The sequence below is a fragment of the Pyxicephalus adspersus genome, chromosome 5 (assembly GCF_032062135.1).
Source record: "Pyxicephalus adspersus chromosome 5, UCB_Pads_2.0, whole genome shotgun sequence".
Taxonomy (NCBI): Eukaryota; Metazoa; Chordata; class Amphibia; order Anura; family Pyxicephalidae; genus Pyxicephalus; species Pyxicephalus adspersus.
The window spans coordinates 55,705,869-55,717,878 of NC_092862.1; the positions used below are offsets into that span (position 1 = coordinate 55,705,869).

The 12,010-nt window shown below is 35.9% G+C and overlaps 1 protein-coding gene across 3 annotated transcripts in view; it reads left to right on the forward strand.

Annotated features, from left to right (window-relative positions):
• ATP9B (ATPase phospholipid transporting 9B (putative)) overlaps positions 1 to 12,010 on the forward strand; it is a 161,975-nt gene that overhangs the window by 129,368 nt on the left and 20,597 nt on the right. For all 3 annotated transcript variants that reach the window (XM_072411551.1, XM_072411552.1, XM_072411553.1), the window contains 3 exons: positions 5,498 to 5,659; positions 7,431 to 7,523; positions 11,405 to 11,488. In XM_072411551.1, coding sequence (XP_072267652.1) covers positions 5,498 to 5,659; positions 7,431 to 7,523; positions 11,405 to 11,488 — 339 coding nt within the window. The remainder of the gene's footprint in view (positions 1 to 5,497; positions 5,660 to 7,430; positions 7,524 to 11,404; positions 11,489 to 12,010) is intronic.

Below are 12,010 nucleotides of genomic sequence, written 5' to 3' on the forward strand. Positions count from 1 at the left end.
AGAATTCTGGGTACTTTTTTTTTGAACTTTTCCCACTAATATTTCATGTTAGTTTATTATAAGTATGTGTTGTATAAATTTAAATTATAATCACAGTTCTTTAGCATAATTTACTAGCTTGTCTGTTATTTTATAGTGGGATGAAATGCAGTCCTGCACTTTATGTAGTACTTTTTTTTTCCATTATGTTCAGCCACATTTCAAGTATTTTTTTTTTTGGCATTGTAAAAAAAAAAAAAAAAAAAAAAAAAAAAAAACATTTGTCAGGATTTTCTTTTATATTGCAACTTACCTTTGTAATGTTTAATACCCAACATATACGCTTCTCTGACAATCAAAAATATGCACATGTATTTATTAGCTGTTTTGATAGCTGAGAAGGGTTAGATTTGAAGGCATCACTTACGCGCTTGACTGAATTGCACATCTGTCAACATGAGCAAACTACCAATCTCCATTGTTAGTGTAGGGTTAGCTGTAACTGTGCTTCACAGGATAGGCATTTGTAAAAAAACTAATTTTCCACGCATATATTTTTATGGGAGGGAAAGGGGTATTTGGATGGTATATGTCACAACATTCATCCTATCTCTTTTTACTTGTACTTTGTGTCATAGTGATTTTGACACTAGAACCAGACATTAGGTGTCCATTTTCCTTTGTCATCAATGATATTAATGATATGAAATTAAACTAAGATGAAAAACTACTGTGAGCATGGCTTTGTTTCTATGTGTGACTTTCCAATGTACGTTTAAAGGATGAACTACATGTTTCTAAATCTGAAATGTTATTCGCCAGGACCGGGTCCCCACTGCTGCTCAAGTAGAACATCTTAAGAAAGATTGTGTGTGTTACAAAAGTGGCTAAAAGAAGTTGTTATAATGACCTGCTTAGAGAATAAGGGAGATGACACTGCTGACTTGTTTTTGCACATTTTTTGCACATATTTGCATTATTCATTTTCCTTTAAATCTCTGTAAATCACATTCCTGGGACAATCAGGACATGCTTGTCGGCTATAGATAGCTATGATACCTGAACCTTCAAAACCTCCAATTTTCTTTTTCTGACACATTCCTTATAATAAACCCTGGCAAGTTTAATTTGCCTGCCCGAGGCATTGCTTGCTTTTAGTATATACAGATGTATAGCACATGGCATGCAGGTTTTACACAGATTATTTTCATATCTTCTGTCAAACAATAAAAAACCAAAGTGAAAATAAACCCTAATTATAAACAGGAGCAGTAAGCATTGAACAGAAATTGCAATTGCATTTAAATCAAAATATAATGGCTACCACATTGTTTTCAGTAATGTATGAGGTATACCATTTTGCTTAATTCATTTTCATTTGGGTTTATTGAAGTAAGACTAATTGTTGTTGTTTTGTCAATGTAAGGAGCAAATCATTGTCAGCAGCATAAAACCATCATTTGCCTGACCTTCGTGCCCTATGAAGAATAACTGCTCTCTATGCTGTCTGCAGTATTGACTGGCAGCTTTTCCAAATGGTCAGGCAGTATTTTTAAAGTCATAATTGTATTATATTTTAATAGTCAATGCTTGTAATTAAAACAGTGACAGCTGAATGTGCTTGTCATTAAATTATCATTAGCGGTGAGGTGCACACAAGCTCGTTAAATGTTCCCTGCATAGGAAAAAGATTAATTCACTTTCGGCAGAAATTCTGCCTGATTTTATATTTCTGTTTTCTTATGCAAGAAATATATGGAAAATGGGTGTGAAAATCCAGCAGTCAGAAAATGGAAATATTACTGAGTGAACATTTTGTGAGGCCGTCCAGCTTATTTTATACTATAGTCCAAAAAGCAGTGAGCACAGCAACAAATCAGATATTTGCTTTCAGCAGTTTCCTGGTGAGTAGCCTGACATCTGATTTGTAATTAACTGCTATGCAGATTGCTGTTTTTGTTACATAAACCAGTATAAACTGGTTTCAATCCCAGTGTAAATAATGGCATTCTAAAAAAAAAAAAATAACATAATATCTTTTTTGATAAAATGATAAAATTATTTATGAATGTGGTTTACAGTGAACAACTAAATTTACCTTGCTTTTTTGTAACTATAACATTTTTAAATCAAAACTTGGTAGGTCATTATGCGTTTCTTTCTCTCTTTTCTGTTTTACTCTCTTTCTCTCCTTTTAAAGGTTATTTTTTTATATTTATATATATCCTGGAAGTGGGGTGTTTGTTCGGAACCTCTGAGACAGCTCTAACCATAGCATTTAAAAGAAAAAAAGCAGCATTAATTATAGTCCAGATTGATGGATGCAAGTTTCAAAGGTTACACGCGTCAGTCAAAATAAGCACAGGAAGCTCACGCTTCCTGCCTGGGAGTATCAGACCAATTTGTTAGTTTGGTAAAACTACTAAAATTCACTTAAGTTTGTTTCCACATTAATCGTGAACTATAGCTTACTGGAAATGGTAAAACTTTATCGAGTTTTATAAAAATAAAAAGCTGGCACATTAAGGACTGAACTGCACAAATAAAGTATTTTTCAGTTTGTACCAGTCTCCAGACACAAAAACTTTAATTCAAATACATTTTTATTAGGCTTACTAAGGTACCCCAGTAAGAGGTAGGTACTCCATTAAATTCTAGTTGGCACATTCTAGTGATCCGCACCAATGGGCAGACTCGGGCATATTCTATTGGTATAGTAAATGACAACAGATAAGTATGAAGCCATAGGTGGTATTGCCATTAGCTGTAAATGGTATATTGATAAGTGGCAGGCAGACAGGAAAGTAGCAGAAACATCAGTTAGGTTAATTGGCTTCCCCCCAAATTGACATTAGGCTGTGTTAATGACCTATGACTAAGGTAGGGACATTATATTGTGAGCCCCTTTGAGGCACAGTTAGTGACGTGACTATGGACTTTGTAAAGCGCTGCATATTATGTTGGCGCTATATAAATGCTGGATATATAAGAATCAAGTAGTAGACAAACACTTTCTTGTAATTAGTGCCTTCATTCCTATGACTGGCCTCTCGGTAACCCTTGTGTTACTTCCTTTGTCCCCTTAACTGTATTTACTGTTTCCCCTATGACTCCTTTGGATTAGAAGTCCCCATTTTATATGCTATCTCCAATGATTTTTCTTCATAATCAGCTTCCTGTCACCACTACTTTATTGCCTTGACACCCTTTTTCATAGATCACCTCTCTTGGCTTCTATTAGCGTGAATGGAAAGTAGGCTTCCCCAATGTGACATGAGGCAGTACTGCTTAGGAAACTAGAGATTTTATCCGTGCAGGCATGGAGACCATTTTTGTTCACACTTCCATAAGAGAAGCATGCTATGTAAAAAATTACACAGTATTTATATAGCCCCAACATATTACACAGCACTTTATGAAGTCCACAGTCATGTCACTAGTTATCCCTCAAAGGGGCTCACAATCTAATGTCCCTACAATAGTCATACGTCTTTTAATAAGTCCAATTAATCCAACTGCATGTTTTTGGAATGTGGGAAGAAACTTTGATACCCAGAGGAAACAGGGGGAGAACCTGCAATCTCCAAGCAGATAGTGTCCTGGCCGAGATTCGAACCTTGGACCTAGCGCTGCAAAGGCCAGAGTGCTAATCTCTAAGCCACTGTGCTACCCCTGTTATCTTGTAAAAGAAGCAGTGACATTATCACTGTTCTGCACATAGCCTGTGCAGCAAGCAGAGCAGTGAGAATGACTCAATACGTCCTCTTACTTCAGGCTGCCTGCAAAAAACTACAGAAAAGGGGACAGATTTAGAATGCACAAAAGCAAAGTTGGATTGAGACACAGATCAAGAAATAAACAAAGAACACCAAGATTCACATAAAACACTTGCTTTCTGTATTGAGACAATATTTTCTTATTCTAGTGTTCTGCTTTAAACCTTTGCCAGTTAAATCATATCTCTTTATAACATTTGTTGCCACATGACCTATTCCAACACTGATGCCATAGTAACTATGAAGGAGCATGAAGCCACAGAGAAATTCCAAATTTAACAAAAACCTTCTGTATTGGAACAACCAAATTCTTTGTCTGTATTACCTATCCACCTCTCACAGCCTTATGTTCATTTCATAATCACATTAACAGGCTAAAGGAAGGTTATGGTTTTACCTTTACCAACCAATCAAATTTCTTCTGTTATTTTTCTAAAGTTGATTAAAACATGAAAAGGATGTCAATTAGTTGCATAGTTGCTTAAGTTAAAAAGACTCACTTGCTCTTCCCTTCACTTTATATAAAAGAAAGCTATTGTAAGTTATTTGGCATGCCTTTCTAGCTGCAACAGTGGATTAATTGTAAATCATAGCCATTATCAGATCGGAAGCTCTAGTTACAGCTAAAACATTTCCGTAACTGTCATATTTGTCGATTTCATACAGTGTGAAATTCCTCCAAATGCAAAAAATTAATTCATTTCACATTTCTGCATAGTATCAGTAAGTAGAAAATAAATCACATTTATCTTCTTGAAATTGTTTCAATGGTTAGTTAATTTAGGACTTGGTAATTCGATTGTTATCTATCTGTATTGGCAACAACAATCTATATGAAGGAACGAGGTAGTTAAAGTTATACTTTGCTAGGAAGCCAAAGGTCACTGCATTAAAACCTGCAGTAGTTTTGTGTGAGTAATTGTCCTACATCATTTTACTAATGTCTTGCTGTTAATGAAAATTAAAAAGCTCGTGCTGTTTGATTTACTGCTTTGTTTTAAATTGTCATTTTAAGCTAACAGCCATGCCAGATTTTCAAAGCGAATTGGAATCCCCAGTGTTTTGGTCAAAAATATTGTGAGGCTTGGACTTTTTACACCTTAGGACTGCTTTTGTAGAATAGCTTTTACATAGTATGTTATTAAATCTGTTGTGTTTAGAACAGTTTAGAGTGACATTTTGTAATAGATTCTGTATAAGGCTGCTGCCACGAGATAATGACGGAGCAGCAGCCAAAGTTTAGGTTAGTAGGTGGTAAGTGCTTATAAAGCGCAAGTTTGAAATCTTACTTGTCTGCAAAGAAATGTGCCTGTGAATGGGCAAAATAACAAACAATGAGATACTGAAAGTCTGGTAGGGCAGACAAATAGTGTTACAAAACAAGGAACAACTGAACAATAAATATACATAAATAACATACAAATTACTGAATACCAAACATATGGATTGTCTGGACCAATCAGAATATTATCATGTTTTACACAATTTTCACAAAACAGTTGTAATAAATCAGAATTCCATATCAACAAAGCAGTACAGCTATCTGCTGAGATGGTTGAATTGGGAAAAAAATTGATCTGATTCAAATTAATAGGATCTATTAACTTTTTTAGGTCAAACCAAATGGCTTGGGTCTGGAAATGCAGACTAACTAATGATAAATGAACTTTATTTAGCCAAGCATTATTGGTGTATTTTATTGCTTTCTTCTTGAAAGATTACACACATGTTGTTTTCCACAGGTGGCCCTAGTAAAGTGGACAGAAAGTGTCGGACTTACTCTTGTCAACAGAGATTTAACATGTATGCAGCTTAAAACCCCTAGTGGACAGATTCTAACATTCTTCATTCTCCAGATCTTCCCTTTTACTTCTGAGAGCAAACGAATGGGAATCATCGTAAGGGTAAGATTTAATAATTGCTAATAAAACAGATAATGGGAATTGTTTTATATTGAAAACTTAAACAGTTAGCTTTGGGGTTTTTATGTTTCACATGAGACTTATATTGTTTCCAATCATGTGTTGCAATGATATTTTACCCAGTATCCTATTGCTTTATTCCTATAGGGAAAAATTTAAGTATTGTGAAATTAATAATTAACTGTAGCTAATAATAAGTGAAGGTGCATAGCTTTCCCTTGATAGTTTTCTTAGTACTATTTCACTGTAGAGCAGTTTTAACCCTACTAGTTCTGCATAAAATTTTTGACTAGCTAAAGTTTTCTAACTTACGGATCTAATTATTCATATGACAAATATAGGTTTTAAAACACACCTGACGCCTAGTTATTCAAGTGGCAGGAAGCAGACAAGCAGACATTTATAATTGCATCCATCTCGTTTTATCTAGAGTAAAGGGATCTAGGGATTAAGAGTATCCCAGGAATCACTGAACTCTGTCCTGGGATCAGGTTTTCAATTCAAAGCTGTGATACTTTTCACCATACGTGTGTTTTTCTGTTGGTCAGATAGTCCAAAGGCTGCTACTGATTATGGAGTACTCACTCCATAATGTTACTGAGGATTTACTGAGGATTTTACCAACCACACTGGATTTTGGTAAATTGACCAACCAGGGTATGCGTCTGCTAAAAACACAGAGTTGACTTTTAGTATAGTTAGTACTCTAGCTTCGGATGCCCAGGTTAAGATAAAAACCCCAGGTTTGAATATAATGAGCACCCTATATTTACTCTTATTGGGTACCCTGGTATATGGAGCTCTTTAGGTTTGACTAAACAAACTACCCTGAGTTTACTGACCACCTCGTGTGTAGGGACTCCAAGTGTACTATGGAATATAAAGCAAGTCATTGGTAAGGTACCTGATTTCTGCCTAACCAATTCTTTAAGCATAAATATCTGGCTTATACACCACGTTTAAGTAATCTGGTATTGGTAAAAATATGGAGGTTATTATTGCTGGCCTTATTTTTTAAATTACTCTAATCATGCATGTTTCACTTTAGTACTTCACAGACCCAAAACAAGCATACAGCAAACGCAATTAGGATCCTTACATTTAACCTTGTTACAGGTTTTAGGAACAGAGAGAAATTAGGCAAGACGGGCAGACATTTATGATTCCAAGGTCAGCAATATCAGTGTGTCCTTTTCTAACATTGCATTTCTCCAAAAAGCATTGCAGTCACTATTTAGTGTACAAGTCGTGCTGAATACAGTAAGCATGTTTGCCTGTCAGGCTAGGGGGTGTTTGAGCACAGGCTAATTTTAAGGATTCATTCACAGTGTACCAATATAGAAGCATCATTAACACTTTATTCTGATTGTTTTGCATGTTGGCAGCCCTATGTTTCCTGTATATAGACAATTTAGTGCTGGAGACTACTAGGTCAGTGTCTTCATGTCTCCAAAATTTAGCCCACAATAAATGCATGCTAAAAACATTGTTCCCTTGTCAGCAGCAAACATAGTCCAGCATGTACATGGGGTGTATTGAAGAAAACATATTTATACTTTAATATGATGATGTGTTTCCACCTGCCTCAAACACACTCTTCATAATAATCAAACATGGTAAATATTTTCCTTGACTATTCAGCAGCACTTGCAGTGTTTGTTTTGATAATACCGCATGGCATATGATTAGAAATAGAAATATTGCCTATATGTACATTGGTTGCTTTTAACTATACTTTGTTATGTTTTGTTAGGAGGAATCCTCTGGAGAAATCACATTCTACATGAAAGGTGCTGATGTTGCCATGGCCAGCATTGTGCAGTATAATGATTGGTTGGAGGAGGAGGTAAGACTAACAAATGGCTGCAGGTGGGCATGTAGGAGATAGTTGCTATGGGCCTATCACCTTAGCCAGTTCTGTTACAGCAATGGGCCACAAAACAGAATCCCACATACCACTTCTTTAAAGATTCATAAAGCTACGTACACACGTCAGATTTTTATCGCCCGATAATCGGCATCGGCCAATTATCGGGTGAAAATCTGCCGTGTGTACAGTCGGTGTCGTCCATCGTCCGGACGACCGACCTGCCGGATCCACGGACGATGGACGACAGCCGATCCTAATGAAAGGGAAGGGGAGAGCGCGCAGCAGGGTGCCACTCCGTCGCTCTCCCCCTCCCCATAGAGCATGAACGGTGCTGTATGTACAGCATCGTTCATGCATCGTGCACACCCTTGTCGTTGGAAAGGATCGTGAAAGATCCTTTCCAAAGACAAAAATTGGAAGTGTGTACGCAGCTTAAGACTGAAAATGCACTTTGGGCCTGATTTATGAAAGCTCTCCAAGGATCTGGTGCAGGATTGAAAACATTTGCTAACAAAAAGCAAATTACTTTTAAGAAATCCATTCCAGGTTTGCTAGAACACCCAACTTCTCTGTCGAAAGTGTATCTTTTCCAGCCTTGGAGAGTTTTAATAAATCAGACCCATTGTGTATATTGGTTGACTGTTTGTATGGGTGATTGGAAATGGTTGGTATGCATTCTGTAGGCATAGGTGGCTGGAGATCTACTTTACATAAGCCCCCAGAAAAACAAATAAAAAACTTGTTTACTATGGGCTAGGAAAAATCTCCCCTAATAACCTAAGGCTGTCAGTACTGTTTTTCAAAGGCTATCAGTCTTCAAGGGGGCTTTCAGTAGGATGTATGCACGCAGTGTGTACTGTAAGCACATTTTTACAGGGCCATTTTTACAAGTAACAGAAAGTCACCTTGCAGTTTCTTTTGGGCTATTGAAATTTTGTAGTGCACTCTCGATGTGCTATGAGGGTCCATGGTTCAGAAGCCAGGGAAACTAAGCCTAAATGGAAAAAATATGCAAAGGTAATCTATCTGGTTTTTTGTATTTTTTTTTAAAGATAATTTTTATTGAATGTTTTTCATTATATAATACAAACAATATAGAAAAAAGAGAAAAAAATCAGTAACCAAACAAAAAACAAAGTGCCAGAAGTTAACCTTAATCAGTTAACTAATATAACAATATTGTAAATCAGTAGTCATTATTACAGAACATCAAATCCAACCAATTATACTTGCACTGTGCATTTGGGATGCGCAAACCATGGGGACCAATATGCATGAAATGTATTCACTTGATCGGTGTTATAAGCAAACATTTTCTCATATAAGACCTGTAAATTAAACTTGCATATTATGTCAGATATATTTGGAACATCTGTGCTTTTCCAATAGGATGCTATGGTCTGTCTGGTTTCCACATAAACAATGTATGACAATGAGCCTATGTTCTATTGGATATTGTTCAATCGCTAAGTAAAGCCAGAAATGGGTTTGATTGCACAAATATTCTGGTCACATTAGATAGCAGTTTAAATATCTCTATCCAGACACTTTTATTACTTTTGCAATACCTAAATATATGTCTCAAAGAGCCTATATGACCACACAACCTCCAGCAATATTGCAAAACATTTAAGTCATATTTTGCCACGACATATGGCGTTCTATACCATCTGAGTAACATCTTAAGGTAGGATTTCCAGTGAGTAGTACATCTAGTGTATTTAAAAGCAGAGTGAAAGGCTTGCCTCCATTGTTCGTCTGAAAAAGATTTTTTCATTTCAGTCTTCCATTTGAAGATGAGTCATTTTAACAAAAACCTACTTTTCTTGTAACGTCTGATAAATTATTGGGATACCTTGATTGATTTGAGATGACCCAGTAAAGAAACCCGCCATCTGTGATTGCTTATAAAGTGGTGTATAAGAGTGATTCTTATAATAAAGAATTTGACAAAAAGTTTAGGCATTGGTAATAGGCAGTCCAAAATAATTTAACTTTTGCTGAAGAGACAATTTAGGTAGGCTGATTGTAAATCTAGAAAAGATAAAGGGTTCAGTTGTTTTCAGTGTTCTATATCAAGATCAGGAATAGTATGGGTAAGTGTCAATCGGTATCTGTAGTTCAGCGGAATGGTTTTTGGTATTTTACTTGCTCCTAAATTGCATTTAGCTTGGTCCTGAGTGAGAATAGTAAAGGCATTACATTGTGTAGTCACTAATGGCTGGCATTGCTGAAGTGGCTTATAACGTATGTTGTACAGACACAGATAAAGCAGAAAGTTTTTGATGGCCAATACAGCTTCTGATGTGCTTTCCATGCTACCTTACCTGTTCATTTAACAAGACTACACATATCCTGAACCTTCAGGGTTGTTGTAACTATATGGCCTTTGATGCATTTTTAAACATACAATATGTTCTTAAAGAATGCTTAAATTTTAACTCTATTTAGAAACCACATATTTGAATAAAAAAGCAGCACAATTTTTCCTGGATATTCTGGTTTCTTCACACGGTTTAAAATAATAAATGGTATTGGATTTCTTCTATGTTGCCCTTACTGTGTGGTGGTGAGGGGTTAGATTATGAGCTCCTTGAGGGCAGAAATGTCTCTATAAAATTCAGTTTTTCTATACATACCCTTTGAGAAGTAAAGTAACCGTTTGGTAGTATTTGCCTCTGCCATTTTTGTTGCACCTCTTTATACATGTGTATAATATTACTGTATATTATTTTCTCAGTAAATAGATGTCATTGTGCATTAATCCCCAGTTCCCAGTGTGTGTTGTTTACAGCTTGTTTGCAGGCTTTGTTAGCCTGTAATCATCTTGATCTAACCCTCTGTCCTGACAATATAATAACAGAGTGATCACCATGCATATGTTGATGATGGTATTGGCAATATAAATCAATATATGCTGCAGGCCAGTTTCACTTAATCAGAGGCATGATTAAATTAAACTCCCTGAAGACTGAGCAAAATGTCATAAAAATTACTTTTAGCGATAATGATACATAATTAATTGTAGGGGAAAAAAACTTGGCTTAATTTATTAAACAATATTAGGTCAAATCAATATACCGCTTTCACCAATGACATTTATTAAGCTTATGTATTTAACCATCAGCTGATATAGTTACAATAATAATAGTTGGTTTACCTGCTTATAAAATACAATTTGTTGTATATTTAAGGACTTGTAAATTGGATCCATAATGCAGAATGTTAAAAATGTTTTATTTTGACTTTTAATTGGATTACCCCAGTCTAAGTGGGCTGGCAATGAGTCAACTCTAGGCAAGAGCTTTTCTTTTGGGCTCCTGCCCGTATTTATTGAAAAAAAAATGGCACAAAAACCAAGAGAGTTCCTCCACTGGGGTGATGTCAGTAACATAACAGTTCTTTAAATTAGAGTATAGCTTCCTGGCTAGCTGACTTCCAAACCAGCGCTTCTCTCTCTTAAAACATAGAGAAAACTGGCTCACACAGACACAGCCACTGCTGCTTAGCACCAGGTGTACTAAATAGGCCTGTGGGCCTGGGAAATATATGGGACCTGGAATTGGCAATCGATCCCATCCTACTATCTGGCCTGTGCAGCATTTTTACATAATACACACAAATCTAATTATATTACACACAGTTTGGAGTCACTTTGTGAGTAGCCATTCCACTCTTATAGTTCTGATCAGTGGCATTCATTACAAGTTTCCAGTAACCCATCAGTTCTGTTCAGAAATGTCATTTTTTTGTTTTCAGTTGTTGGTGGCACTGTTCAGAAAAACCTATTAAATGTTCATCTGCAACAAATTTACACTTGCATAGGATTATTTTATCTGTATTACATTTTTTTGCAGTGTGGGAATATGGCAAGAGAAGGACTGCGTACTTTAGTAGTTGCCAAAAAATCATTATCAGAAGAACAATATCAAGATTTTGAGGTATGACAAAGACAATTTACCCTTTTAGTTGTATATATTAGTCACCTGAATGTGTACTGTTTATTATTTGAGGAGGGGTATGTTGATTTATATATATATATATATATATATATATATATATATATATATATATTATACAGTAGTGAAGTCCTTAGAAAGCCATTTTTAAGCCAGAGTGTCTTTCCTGTGAAAGTATTAGTTGATTTAGGCTCTAATAAAATATTGTGCATTTACTAGATGAGAAACAGGCACTTTTGACTCTTGCGCACCAGTAAATGTAGCTGATAGTAGGAATGCTTCATCCATCTGTCAGTCAGGTTGTATTGTACTGCACACAACAACAAAAGAAGTTAAAGGTTGAGGAGTTTAGGTGAGGGTATGACATGGGGTTCATGGATATGAAATCATTGCCGGGTGTCAGTTACTGGCTATGTTTCGGGTGGTCAAGTGACAGTCACAGGCTTTGAACAGTGGTGTCATAGTCTAGGTTTTCAATCTTGCAGAAGCTTGTGATTAGCTGAG